This window comes from Scyliorhinus torazame, chromosome 1 (genome assembly GCF_047496885.1).
Source record: "Scyliorhinus torazame isolate Kashiwa2021f chromosome 1, sScyTor2.1, whole genome shotgun sequence".
In the NCBI taxonomy this organism is placed as follows: domain Eukaryota; kingdom Metazoa; phylum Chordata; class Chondrichthyes; order Carcharhiniformes; family Scyliorhinidae; genus Scyliorhinus; species Scyliorhinus torazame.
The window spans coordinates 183,986,474-184,002,217 of NC_092707.1; the positions used below are offsets into that span (position 1 = coordinate 183,986,474).

The following is a 15,744-nucleotide window of genomic DNA, read 5'->3' on the forward strand; positions in this document are numbered from 1 at the left end:
CATATTTTTACTCCCAGAGAAGATGTCCATTCATAATTATCATGCTATTGACAGGAAGCATCGACTAGCTACAACATTTTGTGGCAGGTTTAGCCCATAACAATGACAGAAATACAGGAACATTACACCATTCAGTATATTTGAAGAATAATCCTGAATTTTTCAGAGTTTACAGATGAGGAGAACACCTCTTGCAGCACCTCTGGATGTTCACATTTACGTGCAGATCTGTATTCATCTGGAGTTGCTGTTTGATTTGCGCACACACTCTGTTGAGGTTGTTGACCACCATTATTTTTACAGAAAATTCTACCACTAAATGTAATTGTGTGATATGTCACTTCCCTACCACAAGAGGGTACTGTTGCACCTACAGCTTCCCAGGCATCTTGTACCATCCAAAAAATCAGCACTTGCAGAGAGGAAAGGTAGTTGTATTTTCCAAGGTTTTCTTTGATGCTTGTGTCGAGTACAGATATCAAGAACAGCTTGAATTGGCAAACTTCCAAAATTCAAATCAGTAGAGATAAAATCCAGGTATATAGGAAAATCTTTTGACAATGCAGTGTACTTTCCAATACAAATTTAAAAAAATATATATTTTTATTCTCCTTTTTCACATTTTCATCAAATGTACACCTTCCAACAAATAATCAACAGTAACAAATACAATGTCAATCCCCTGGCCAGAAATCCCTTCATCCCACCACCAAACCCCAAACAACTCTCAACATTTTAAATACAAACACCAAAGAAAAAGAATCAGGAATCCACCATCACCCCATACATAATCACCAACTACATATACGCTCCAAACCATCCCCCCCACTAATGTTCGATGTCATCCAATTCTGAAAAATGGATAATAAACAAAGCCTATGAATTGTAGAACCCTTCGATCCTTCCCCTCAACTCGAACTTCACTTTCTCGAGTGTTACGAACTCCAGCAGATCTCCCCGCCATGCCAGGGCACAGGGTGGAGAAGCTGACCTCTACTCCAAGAAGACCCGCCTTCAGGTGATCAACGAGATGAAGGCTAAGACATCTACCGCCGTGCCTGCTTCCAACCCCTGCCGATCAGTCACCCCGAATATGGCTTCTAGGAGACCCGGTTCGAGTTTCATATGCACCACCTTCGAGATTACCCTGAAGACCTCTCTCCAATACCCCTCCAGTCTTAGACAGGACCAAAACATATGCACGTGATTTGCAGGGCCCCCCCTCACAGCATTCACAAAACTTCCAGTACAAAGTTGTTAGGCAATATCTTAGAGTAGATTTTGATCAGAGCCACTGGCATATGATGTCCATTTTAATCAATTTGGGGATGTTTACCTGTGTTTTAGGGATCTCGCAGCCAGTTCTGTTTATTTTTTCATGAAGGCTACACTATCCAGTGACCTTAATTTATGACTTCCACCATGAGGCCAATAGCAATCAAGTACTTTATTTAAGTATTGCACAGGTTATTCCAACAAGCACTGTCTTTCCCTGTTGGAAACGGGAACAATGCTAAAATGTGCCTTAGTCATAGTATCTGTCACGGATAAAATATAAGAATGGACAAAAGATTATCTCTCATTCATAAACTATTCATAGTATATGATGTCAGTTTTCTTTGCACTTTATGTTGGGTAAACTTGAATGTGCAGCTGAGTGTATTCATCTCAGGAAGCAAAAATGTGGTTTATCAAGGACTTCAATATTTCTCAAGAGTATTCTGAGCAAGAGTTGGGAATTTAGGAAGCATGTTCTTTGTGCTTCTAAGGCAGGTTAGCCAAAGTTAATGTAGAGAAAACAAAGATGATGCGAATAAGCACTCTAAATAGCAACTGCATTAAGATAAGGAACACAGAACTAGATGAAGTAATGTCTTTTATCTATCTGGGTAGTGTCATAAGTACTACTGGTGGGTCAGACGATATAAAGATCAGACTTGGGTAGCAGTGTTTATGTAAGCCATGTTGGCTGGGGTCTGTGCTTGGGGTTTCTTGGTGAATTGCTGTGTTTTTGTTCTTGTTGAAATTTGACGTTTAAAATTGTTAAAATTATAAATGCCTCAATAAAATATTTTCTGAAAGCAAAGATCAACATTCATCACCCTCTCCAACATCTGGAAATCAAAAGAGATCACATAGCTTCCTGAATTCCCAACTCTTGCTCAGAATACTATGAGGCTTATTTAAATGCTTGATAAACCAAACCTTTGCTCCCTTAGGTGAATAGAATCATAGAATTTACAGTGCAGAAGGAGGCCATTCGGCCCATCGAGTCTGCACCGGCCCTGGGAAAGAGCACCCCACTCAAGCCCACACCTTCACCCTAACCCAGTAACCCCACCTAATCTTTTGGAGACTCTGGGGCAATTTAGCATGGCCAATCCATCGAACCACATCTTTGGACTGTGGGAGGAAACCGCACCCGGAGGAAACCCATGCAGACACTGGGAGAAAGTGCAAACTCCACACAGGCAGTGAACCGAGACCCTGGAGCTGTGAAGCAGTAGTGCTAGCCACTGTGTCACCATGCTGCCTGAATACGCTCAGTACAATCAAGTTTACCCCACAAAGCAAAAGATCTGCAACTCTGACCTCAAGTCTGTTCTCCTTTATGGCTCTGAAACATGGAGAACGCCAAAACAACGTTGATGAGAATCCAATCCTTCATCAACCGATGCCGGGGAAGGATCCTTGGGATACACTGGCCCAAATACGATCAAAATATTAGGCTATGGGAGGAGACAAAAGACCCAATAGCCCTCCAAATCAAAAGGCTATACTTTGAGGAAGTCGCAGAACAACATTACACAACAAGCTCACATATGGAAGCTGCAAGGAAAGAGATTGCAAGGCAGGCCAAGAAACATGGAGATGGGGTACAGAAGAAGAGATGAGAGCCGACGGCTGTACATGGCAACAACTGGAAGTTTGACCCAAGACTGGATTAGGTGGGAGGAATTTGTCCATGGCCTATGTTCCATCAAGGCATGGAAAGGCTAAGAAAAGGAGGCAGGTTAACCAGTTAGCTAACCAGTGGCAACTGATTGAAAGGAGCACCCACTCAGAACACACTGGGATGGAAGTGATGCTACTGGAGTTTGTCATGACACCGGCTGTTCCATTCCATGGTTACTGACAAGACTAATAAGACTAATTCTTAACAACTGATTACATATCACACATCTGCACAGACACCCACATATTTTTTCAGTGTAGTGACTAAAGCTGGCTTTTGCTTTCTTGGCACAGACAGCTCGCGAAGATCTGACTCAAATATGGTTGACCTTGGACGATGCATTTCAGTAAGCTGTTCAACTGTACCAGACTATGTGCGTCTTCGACCAGCGCACAAGCTCACTTTTCAGACAAGACAGCCAAAGGTGATCAGGAGTAGGAGCTTTAGCTATTTTTTTCTTCCAAACACTTCAAAGCCAATGATTAATTTATTACACTTAGTTGTTAGTCTGTGGTCAAATAAGGCAGCCGATTTGAGCAAGGTCCTGTAAACAACAAATGACAAGTTGATTTGTTTTGATAATTCAAGGAGGAATGTTATCAGGACACCAGGGATGATTTTGCTCTTTCAAGTTGTACTATTCATCTGTACACTTGATTTAACTCTTCTGTAGGACAACCCCTCTGACATCATTGCACTCCTTCTGCATTGAGCTGTCTGTTGAGTTGTGTTCAAACCCTGTCGTGTGGCCTGAAGCCTCAGCCTTGTTACCCAAATTGAACATGCTCCCACTGAAAGGTTGACACTTCATATACGGACTTTCAATGAATTTACAAAATTTATGAAGAATGGAGTTGGATGTTTTGAATTTTATTTATCTTTTTATTCTGTAGATGGCTAAGTGTGATTGCTGCAAACGCCAAGGTAAACTAAATGAGTCAATTAAATGGCATGGACAAACCAAACATTTCTGTAACCTTCATTGTGTCCTCACATTCTGCAATCAACATCGCCTGACAGAAACAGCACCTCAAGATGGAAAAGGTATTAAATGCAATCCCTACAGTTCTGTTTTTTTTCAGTGAGCTTGTGTGTGTGTCACTGTTCGAGAGGAGTGACTAAATTTCTTCCTGGCATTAACTTTAGCAATGAATCCAAATCTATCCAATCCTATTTGCACTTATTTCCTGTTTTTTCAAGTTAATTGGGTATAAATTTAAACCAGTTGAAACTAATTGGCAAGTCATGCACCGTGCCTGGTTCAACAATTGATGCATTGCTCATGATGGTTGAGGCTCATTGTCTTCATTGCAAAGTCAACATATTTACTAAGTCCTCGAGACTTCATGGTACATGTCTTAATGACTGCTCCACGATGAAGAGTGTTCAAAAAAAACACTTCACCTCACCATAAAATCTTAACGTTCCTTTAAATTTACCTTAAGTGAGCTAATGCAGGTCACTGATGAAGTCTGCATTTAATAGCTGATTATCATGTAAAATTGTCTGAAAACACAATTGCCACCCCCCAGATAAGTTGCTATGATTCTTCAAACCTTGTGTGTGGATTACATGAAACACATATATATATTTTCATGGATATCTATAATGTATGAAAATAGAAGTATAATCAACCAATTTCTCGCACTAAGACCACACATACAAACATATAATTTAATTCTGAAATCTTCAGTACACTCCACCAATATGGAGTTTGAGCACAATTTGCCTTATTTAACTGCAATAAATCAGTGACAACAGTATTGTATGTTCCATCGTGTACAAGGACATTGTACTTTGATTCATTGAACAATGCCACTGGAGGAGTGTTTCTGCAAAAAGTGATGTGAAGATATAATAGTTGGTGTTGTGTGAATTAGAAACTGCTCAATATTAAATGTTCCGTATCATTACAGAATGATTATTGAAAGATTTAAATGCAATTACTATCTTCTATCAACAGTAACAGTACCAAATGTTCCAAGTATCCAGCGAAAGGAAGCTACTCCTGTCATAGCAACTGTAATGTCGTTGGCTAACACCCCGCCAGTACAAAATGCTGCTAGTTCAACCACCACTTTAAATGGTATGTAGGCGGCTGCAAACTTGGATGTAGCATTTGCCCATCTTTTAGCAAACAATGTGTGTGGAGAATTTAAAAATTGTTGAATGCTAGCTGCAGAAACATCAGTTCTCAGTTAAAAACGCAATGTGCTGCCTCCTCGTAAGTGAATTTGTTTCTCTCTATTTGACATTTAAATCTGGTCCTGAAGGATTGTCTGGATTTAGACATCATTTTAAAAGCAGGCAGGCAACATCATGGGTCTGTGCCACTGATTCTTGTCACTATTTACGAGCAGGCACTGAATAGGTGAATTGCACCATTTATTTCTTCTTTCATTCCAACATTTTCATGCAAGTCACCCATCTATTGCTTATTCCATCCCCTGACCACAAGGCCAAGTTTGGAGACTTATTTTGTGGGGCAAACCCAATTGCTTTACAGCAGTGTTTTTCAAACTTTTTGCACGGGACCTATTTTTACCAGTCGGCCGGCCCTCGCGACCTGCGCCGGCCGGCCCTCGCGACCCATGCCTTTGATGCGAGAGGTGAGCCTGGGCTTAAATTCTATGGTCTAGAGTAGTGAAGAATCAGAAATGACCTCATTGAAACAGACATTATTCTCTGAGGATTCTACAGAGCAGATGCAGAATATAAGTTTTCCTCAGATGGGTGATTTACAGCCTGGGGATATAGTCTGCAAATTACAATGCGACGATTTTAGACATAGATGAGGAAGAATTACTTAACACAAAAGTATTGGGAATCTTTTTAATCTCTAAAATTCACTATCAAAGAGAGTTCTGCAGGCGTTTGAGCTTCAGGACAGATACAGGAAATTGAATTGAATTTTTAAAAAATCTTCTAGGTAGCGCGCTGACGTCAAAAAGAGGCAGTGTTTCTCTCTGGGCTTAGGGCATGTGCACTGATGGGCAGACACGCTTGCGCAGCACGCACACATTTTTAAAGCTGGTCACGCCGTCATTTTTAAAAGCCGGCAGCTGCGGCTGTTCCGTCTTAATTCCCACGATCGGGAACATCATGATGGATGGCTCTGCGTTGAATGTTCTGGGTTGAATGTTCTCCTTCTGCGCTAGGGATTCTGAGGATTCTATGGTTTACCCGTTTATCTCACCTGTTTACATGCTTGTGAGATATTTTACAGCTCATTTTGCTGTTGTCAAAAATACAGAGGACCGAGCGAATTCATGGTCAGAAAAGATTCTATTTTGTCTAAAACGTTACCTTTTTCTCTGGCTTCACTCATTCGTTTTATGAATATTGCCGAAAATGAGTTTAGATAGTTGCTATATATGTGCTTTTGCGTGATATATTATAATTAGATTTCTTCATATGCACGTTCATCGGAGTTTTTCGAATGAGATTTTTTCCTTACTCCTGTACTTTGTATGATTGTGAAAGAAAAAGGTACCTCCTTTTAGTCACAGTAATTCTATTCCTTTTGCACTGTCTGACAATAGTTTCACTGACGACTTTGCCCTCCAACCAGCTTGCAGCAACAATTTAAAGAAAATATTTAGTTTCCAAATTGGCCATGATCAAAGTTCAGATCTTTAATAACTTATCATATAATTGGATTTCTAATTTGTCTTGGTAGCTGACAATTTTTTTCAGGGGAAGAGCTGCTTATGGAACTGTAGTGGATAAAATATTTTGGCAACTTAAAAAGTAGATTTTCCCAGTTCACCTCTTTGACATAGCTTTTATCTTTATTCACTGTCCATCTTTTGATTGCACCCAAATGGAGCACTGACATTTTTTCTGTGTCGAGGGCACCAAATGGATGCAAGCTGTTAGAAAGCTGCGCCACAGATTCAAATAGGCAGTTTCCTTAGCATTGTCTCCTTTGTTTATTTTGGAGGTCTATTAAAGGTATACCTATCTCCTCAGTCACTTGGCTAAATGTTAAGAACAGATAGGATAAAGGGAAAGATATTCAGAGGGGGTTGTACTGCTGAACTCTTGTCTTGGGTGCCCATCAGTTGTGTATTTAAATAAATTCTGCAGTGTATTTTAATTTAATAATCTTTATTGTCACAAGTAGGCTTACGTTAACACTGCAATGAAGTTACTGTGAAAAGCCCCTTGTCGCCATATTCTGCCACCTGTTCAAGTACACAGAGGGAGAATTCAGATAGTCTAAGTTACCCAACAGCATACAGCATGTCTTTCGGGACTTGTGGGAGGAAACCGAAGCACCCGGAGAAAACACATGTAGACACAGGGAGAATGTGCAGGTTCCGTAACGCACCCATACAGACAGTGACCCAAGCTGTGAATCGAACCTGGGACCCTGGTGCTGTGAAGCAACAGTGCTAACCACTGTGCTACCCTGGAAGAACTAAACAGGCTAAGATTGGATATTGAGATTTATTTGTTTCCTTTTAGCAGGAGGAACTCGTACCACTTCAGGAACTCAGGTTAGTGGGGAGGTAAGTAAGGAGTTTGGTTCCTGTTTGACTATTCTGAATTATTTGCAGTTAGACTTTGTCTTTACGTTGTGTTTCTTCAATCTTTTTATAACTAGGCCAGCACTCAGACGGAACCCATTCGATTACAACCTGCTGCTCCACCCAAGGTGCTCAAGAATAAAGCACTACTCTGTAAACCTATCACGCAGACCAAAGCAACATCCTGTAGACCGCACACTCAGACCAAGGCTTGTCAGACAGGTATAGTATGTGTGTGAATGTTTATTCACATGCACGCATATGTATAGTTGAGTTGATTTGATTTGATTTATTGTCACATGTACCGAAGTACAGTGAAAAGTATTTTTCTGCTGCCAAGGGAAAGTACACAGTACTTATATATAGTAGACAGAAAAGAATAATCGACAGAGTTCAGTGACAAATGGTACATCGACAAACAGTGATTGGTTACAGTGCGGAACAGGGGACCAAACAAAGCATATACATGAGCAAGAGCAGCATTGGACATTGTGAATAGTGTTCTTACAGGGAGAATCGTTGAGGAGTCTAGTAGCTGTGGGGTAGAAGCTGTTCCTATGTCTGGATGTGTGGGTTTTTAGACTTCTTTATCTTCTGCCTGATGGAAGGGTCTGGAAGAAGGCAAAGCCTGGGTGGGAAGGGTCTTGGATAATGCTGTCTGCCTTCCTGAGGCAGCAGGAGGTATATACAGAATCAATGTGGGGGTGGCAAGCTTGTGTGGTGCTTTGGGCTGAGTTCACCACACTCTGCAGTTTCTTGCGATCTTGGGCTGAGCAGTTGCCTTACCAAGCTGTGATGCAGCCGGATAGGATGCTCTCTATGGTAGTAATTTGAGTACAGATGCAGTGATTAACATAGAACTAACTTGTTAAGAAATGTTAGATTTGAATCAAAATTTCTGTCTCAATTTCCAAATGTTTTGTGCTACACCACTTGACCAATTAAATGAACAGTATAATCTAAAAAGAAATGGGTGAAATTACTTAGGAATTGATTAAAGCTGAAACATTTTGTATACAACTAGGAATTAGCACATGGTTCTTATTATTGTTACTATCTACTTTACCTTTTTTTTTCCTTACAGAAGAGGATTGGAAGCAACAAGTGATCGTGTTGCCCATCCCTGTACCAGTCTATATTCCTGTGCCTCTACATCTTTACTCACAGTTTACACCATTACCAATAGGGATGCCTGTACCTGTAAGTTACACTCAAAGTGGTAGGCTGTTAAAAGGTTTCCCACTGGCTGTTTTAGATAGGAGGAAGTTAGGGTGTGATATCAGGCAATAATACAGTATTCTCCGGAGACATGGTCATGGTTTTAGAAATTATCTGAACCTCAAGAGGTATTAAATTCTCGGAATTACATTGCATTTTGTATTCTTAAAGATATATTAAACTTTGAGTTTATGAGATTAGATTTCATACAGTTTGAGAAATCTCTATTGGTGGATATCAGAATGGAGAGCAAAAAAACTGCTTCACTTCAGAGCACCTTGATATTAGGAATGATCATGTTGGGACAGAATTACAGAATAGGTTGTAGCTGAAATGGATAGCATCAAGCAAGTGGTTTACATGACATTCCAACCACGCATATCGGAACAGTAACTGTCGGGCACGGAAACTATGTTGCCGGATGACATTCATGTTAGAAGATCAGCATAAGAGTGTCATTGAGCAATTTCTCATGACATATTTGTAATGCTATGTATATAGTTCGTATAGTGAAGGGTTAATAATTGCATCTATGTGTAAATGAAACACTAGAGGGCGTTACTAATTCACTGTATATGAGACAGCCTCTCTTGGAATTCTGGGAGAAGCTGAAGAGAACATGGAGAGAGCAGAGTGAAAGTTGAATAGAGAAATAAAGAACGGTCAAATCATAGTGTAGTTTAGTAGCTAAATAGAATATTGAATACTGTTCAATATCATTTGTTTATTATCTATAACTCAGTAGAGTGTGCGAGCTTCATTTAATTGGTAGTGTAATAATAAATTAGTCTCATTCAATATTTGGATTGGTATATTCTTGGGCAACACTACATCTGGGATCCTGGAGGAAAAGACAAAGAATACAACATATTACCAGTCGTGGTAATATAATAAAATTCAGTTAAAATGAGACAATTTAATGCAATGCAGAATTTTGATTCAGAGGCAGTAATGAAGTCTGAGCGTCTAAATAGTATGAGAGTGATGCATTGCAGATCTTGGCATAGTTATCCTGCAGTACATTTTTGGAAGTATGGGAGTTTTTCATTATGACAGTCTGCAGGTGGGAGCCCACCCAGTCATCCTGTGCATTCCAAATGTTATGTATTAAATCTTGCAGGAAGGGAAGCAGTAGGTCAACAAGCAAGTGAACGAGTAGTGATAAGGCATTTTTCTCAGGTTGAAGGGCAGTAACCACACTGATCAATGCTGGGACCGCAGCTCTTCACATGTATATTAAAGATTTGGAGGGAGGAGCAGAGTGTACTGTGGACAAATTTATGGATAATGCAAAGGTGGGCAGGAAGGCAGATTGTAAGGAGAATATAAATAGTTTACAGAGATACTGGCAGGTAAAGTGGATGGGTGGATAATTGGCAAATGGAATTCAATGTGGCGCAATGTAGGATTGTTCATTTTGGAAGAAAGAATGAGAGAAGGCAAATTGGTATTAAAATAGAGACTGCAGAAAGCTGTCGTCAAAGGGACTTGGGAGTCCTTTTACGTGAAACCCAGAAAGCTAGCATTAGGCAAAAATAATTCTGGCTTTTATTTTGAGGAAATTGGAGTATAAAAGTAAAAAGGTGTTGCTCCAATTGTACAAGGTGCCATTGTGGCCTCATTTTGAATACCATGTATAGTTTTGTTTCCCTTAAGGGAAGATATGATGTCATTAGAAGCAGTAGAGATTTACTAAGATGATCTCTGGTATTGAGGGACTGCCATATGAGGAAAGATTAAACAGTTTGGATCTGTATTCCTTGGAGTTCAAAAGAATAGAGGTGATAATAAATGAAACAAGATTCTTAATGGGTTCGACGGGAAATGTTGAGAGGATGTTTCTATGCATGGGAGAGTGTAGGACCAGAAGAGATAGTCACAGAACAAAGGGGTGCTCATTTAAGATGGATTTGAGGAAGAATTTCCCCTGAGCGGTGAATGTTTTCCCCAGGAAGCTGTGGAGGCTGAATCCTTGAACATTTTCAAGGCTGAGATCTATAGGTTTTTAACCAGGAGGAAAATTGAGGGTTACGGAGATGAGGCAGCAAAGTGGGCACATGCTAGATCAGTCATGATCTGATGAAATGGGGGGGAGCAAGCTTGAAGGGCTGAATGACCTACTCCTGTTTCTATCTCTTATGGTCTTAAGTATTGTGGAATTTCTTTTTACAGTTGTACGTTTAAGTGCTTCATTCTATTCGCAATGAAAGTGCCACCAAGGATACTCATTTTTACTGGGGCAATCAATTCAGGATAATCAAATACACTTGTCAGTTTTATTCAATAAAACAGTTAACTGTTTCACTGAATAAGAAAAAAAACTATTACTGCTTTCCCCTCAGTTCACCGTGATTGTATAATATTCTGCTATTATTTGATTGAGAGTGTGTGCTGAGTGTTATGGCCATGTAGTAAATGTGAGACCAAATTATGTAGAATCAGGTCTCTGATAGAAGTTGACAGTAATACAGCATCACACATTCTTGTTGGAACTTCTAACAGTACTTTCTTGTACCACACTTGGTGGTATGATATGGGAACGGACAAAATCAGATCTGGGAATATTCAGAAATAAAACTCCTCTCTTCCAGTAATTTAACAACCGAATCTGATGGGTAAAGTAAAACATTTGCTTGTAACTGGTTCATTACAGCATTTCAATCTCTTGTAATTGTCTAAGTACAATAAGTGCTTTCCAGGGTAGATGTTTACTTGGATGTCTAATGGAATAGATCAACTATTGCTCATTGAAACTGCCTGATTTTTATTCTGTTGAACTCCACGGAGTAGAAATCAGGTGGGTAATGCCCTTTGCAATGGCAGAGAATAAACTCTAGTCCAAGATTCTTTTTTATTTTTAAAAAATGTCTTGCATTTCAGCTCCCAGTACCGATGTTCATTCCAACAACGCTGGACAGTGCAGACAGAATAATTGAAACAATCCAGGAAATAAAGGAGAAGATTCCTTCAAATCCTTTTGAAGCAGATCTTCTAACAATGGCTGCAATGATTGCCGAAGAGGAGGAAAAAGAGAAAACCGTCTCATATGGTGGTTGGTATAGATTAGAAATGTAATTTGTAGTTTCAGATTCATCTCTCTGATACTTACGTTGGAGAATGATTACTAGTAACATCCATTCAAACGTGTTCCAAACAGACGTTACTTTTTATTTTCTATTGCATTGAGAGAGCTCTCGGAGCCTATGTTTTGAAAATAGTTCAGCAAGGACTTTCTTTTAACTCTTGATTTCTGATAGTATCATAGCCAGAGGTTCACGATGTGAGTGCACGGACAGTTGGGTGCCAGAAATTAATCTCCAGCCTCACTGAAGTCAGCGGGAGTAAAGTAAGCATTATTAGGTGATAGTAATCTGCGATAAAATAGCTTGTATTTATATAGCTCCTTTTAATATAATCAGAATTTAGAGTATTGAATTCTTTTTTTATCCAATTAAGGAGCAATTTAGCGTGGCAATTCATCTACCAGGCACATCTTTTGAGTTGTGGGGGTGAGACACGTGCAGACACTGAGAGAATGTGCAAACTCCACACGGACAGTGACCAGCGGCTGGGACCGAACCCGGGTCCTCGGCACCGTGAGGCAGCAGTGCTAGCCACTGTGCTACCCATAAACATAAACACACTTCTAATGCACTTTACACGGGGTGAGGGAAAAGTCAATAAAGAAATGGGCAAGAAACTCAAGAAGATTCATGAAGGTGCAGGAGAAGGTGTGAGGCTGGAGGAGATAGTAGAGCTGGCATGAGACAAGGACAAGGTGGGATTTGAAGTTGGGGATTTTGAGGGATCAGGAAACCAGTACTGATCAATAATGGTGGAGGGCAGTGGCAAACATGACTTTGTGCAAGTGCAGGATACAGGAATCCAGTTTGGGAGTAGGTTGTTTGCTTAATTACATGTCTTCATGTAATACTGAAGGAGACGAGGAAATGTAATATTCAGAAAAGACCATTTTTAAAGCCTAATTAGCATTGAGTCTCAAAGTTGGCTGCACTTAATATTTATGTTACATTGCTTTTTGTTCAATGAATCAAAGGAAATTCATTTGATTAGCACCTATCACCAATATCTTGTGTAAAATTAATATATCCTCATTTTCAGGTGTCCTTATTCACACTACCTGACTACACTACATGCACAATTTTTGTGTTTGGTTATAGTTAAGTTTGTCGCATTTCAAGAATTGTTGATCTTTTTCATCCACATACAACAACGGTATCACAGTTAAATCGCGTGATCTCTTTTTAAAAAAATATATTTTATTGAAAATTTTTTCCAAACAACAATTTTTTCCCTCTTACAAAGCAAACGTAACAGTAAAGAAATTTTTAACAATAAACAAATAACTAAACCCCATAATCGTTTAACATAATCTAAACTAAACCCCCTCCCCCCCGGGTTGCTGCTGCAGGTCGTCTATCTTCCCTCTAACGTTCCCCTAGGTAGTCGAGAAATGGCTGCCACCGCCTGGTGAACCCTTGAGCCGATCCTCTCAGGGCAAACTTTATCCGCTCCAGTTTAATGAGCCCCGCCATATCGTTTACCCAGGTCTCCAGTCCGGGCGGTTTCGTCTCCTTCCACATGAGTAGGATCCTACGCCGGGCTACTAGGGACGCAAAGGCCACAACGTCGGCCTCTTTCGCTTCCTGCACTCCCGGCTCATCCGCAACTCCAAATAGAGCTAGCCCCCAGCCTGGTTTGACCCGGGCCTTCACCTTGGGAAATCACTCCCGTCACTCCCTTCCAATACCCCTCCAGTGCCGGGCACGCCCAAAACATATGTGCGTGGTTTGCCGGGCTTCCGCCGCACCTCCCACATTTGTCCTCCGCTCCAAAGAACCTGCTCAATCTTGCTCCCGTTATGTGTGCTCTATGTAGCACCTTGAATTTAATCAGGCTAAGCCTGGCGCATGAGGAAGAGGAGTTTACCCTGCTGAGGGCATCAGCCCACAAACTTTCCTCAATCTCCTCCCCTAGCTCCTCTTCCCACTTTCCTTTTAGTTCGCCCACCGACTCCTCCCCCTCTTCCCTCATGTCTCGGTATATCTCTGACACCTTGCCCTCTCCGACCCACACCCCTGAAAACACTCTGTCCTGAGTCCCCTGTGTCGGGAGCAGCGGAAATTCCCTCACCTGTTGTCTAGTAAACGCCCTCACCTGCATATATCTCAGGAAGTTTCCCCGGGGCAACTTATACTTTTCCTCCAATGCTCCCAAGCTCGCAAACATCCCATCTATAAATAAATCTCCCACCCTCCTAATTCCCAACTGGTGCCAGCTCTGAAATCCTCCATCCATTCTTCCTGGGGCGAACCTATGGTTGTTCCTGATTGGGGACCCCACCAGGGCTCCCCGCACCCCTCTCTGTCGCCTCCACTGTCCCCAGATATTCAATGTTGCCGCCACCACCGGGTTCGTGGTAAACCTTTTTGGTGAGAAGGGTAGCGGCGCCGTCACCAGCGCCTCTAAACTCGTCCCTTTACAGGACTTTCTCTCCAGTCTTTTCCACGCCGCTCCCTCACCCTCCATCATCCATTTACGTATCATTGCCACATTGGCGGCCCAATAGTAATCGCCCAAGTTCGGTAGTGCCAGTCGTCCTCTATCCCTGCTACGCTGAAGGAACCCCCTCCTTACTCTCGGAACTTTCCCTGCCCACACGAAGCTCGTGATGCTCCTGTCTATTTTATTGAAAAAGGTCTTAGTGATTAGTATAGGGAGACATTGAAATACAAATAAGAACCTCGGGAGGACCATCATCTTAATGGCCTGCACCCTGCCCGCCAGCGACAGAGGCTGCATGTCCCACCTCTTGAAGTCCTCCTCCATTTGTTCTACCAGCCGTGTCAGATTAAGTCTGTGCAAGGTTCCCCAGCTCCTAGCGATCTGAATCCCCAGGTATCGGAAGTTTCTTTCCACTTTCCTTAGAGGCAGGCCTTCTATCTCTCTACTCTGGTCCCCTGGATGTATCACAAATAATTCACTCTTCCCCATGTTTAGCCTATACCCCGAGAAATCCCCGAACTCCCTCAACATTCGCATAACCTCTATCATCCCCCCCGCTGGGTCCGACACATATAACAATAGGTCATCTGCGTAGAGCGAGACTCGGTGTTCCTCTCCCCCTCTGATCACCCCTCTCCATTTCCTGGAGTCTCTCAACGCCATGGCCAGAGGTTCAATTGCCAACGCGAACAACAATGGAGACAGCGGGCATCCCTGTCTTGTTCCCCTATATAGTCGGAAATACTCCGATCTTTGTCGACCCGTAACTACACTTGCCGTTGGGGCCCCATAAAGAAGTTTGACCCAGCTAATAAACCCGTTCCCGAACCCAAACCTCCTTAACACTTCCCATAAATACTCCCACTCCACCCTATCAAATGCCTTCTCTGCATCCATTGCCGCCACTATCTCTGCCTCCCCCTCCACTGGGGGCATCATTATCACCCCTAATAGTCGTCGCACGTTAACATTCAGTTGTCTCCCTTTTACGAACCCTGTCTGGTCTTCGTGCACCACCCCCGGGACACAGTCCTCGATCCTCAATGCCAGTACCTTTGCCAGCAATTTGGCGTCCACGTTCAATAATGAAATAGGTCTATAGGACCCGCACTGCAACGGATGTTTATCCCTCTTCAAAATTAGCGATATTGTCGGGGGTAAAGTCCCTCCTTCCCTGGCCTCATTGAACGTCCTCACCATCAACGGGGCCAACAAGTCCACATATTTTCTGTAAAATTCCACCGGGAACCCGTCTGGTCCCGGAGCCTTCCCTGCTTGCATGCTCCCCAGTCCCTTAATAACCTCGTCCACCCCAATCGGTGCCCCCAGGCCTACCACCTCCTGCTCCTCCACCCTCGGGAACCTCAATTGATCCAGGAACTGCCGCATCCCCTCCTCTCCCTCTGGGGGTTGAGACCTATACAGTCCCTCATAAAAGGTCTTGAACACCTCATTTATCTTTCCTGCTCTTCGCACCGTGTCTCCCTTTTCGTCTCTAATTCCTCCTATCTC

At 42.0% G+C, this 15,744-nt stretch overlaps 1 protein-coding gene across 5 annotated transcripts in view; it reads left to right on the forward strand.

Annotated features, from left to right (window-relative positions):
- Positions 1-15,744, forward strand: part of LOC140418151 (zinc finger MYM-type protein 4-like) — a 397,827-nt gene that overhangs the window by 362,960 nt on the left and 19,123 nt on the right. For 4 of the 5 annotated variants that reach the window (XM_072501573.1, XM_072501581.1, XM_072501592.1 and 1 more), the window contains 6 exons: positions 3,850-4,000; positions 4,920-5,042; positions 7,427-7,470; positions 7,566-7,710; positions 8,573-8,688; positions 11,587-11,758. In XM_072501573.1, the coding sequence (XP_072357674.1) occupies positions 3,850-4,000; positions 4,920-5,042; positions 7,427-7,470; positions 7,566-7,710; positions 8,573-8,688; positions 11,587-11,758 (751 nt within the window). The remainder of the gene's footprint in view (positions 1-3,849; positions 4,001-4,919; positions 5,043-7,426; positions 7,471-7,565; positions 7,711-8,572; positions 8,689-11,586; positions 11,759-15,744) is intronic. The other variant, XM_072501589.1, reaches the window with a different exon arrangement.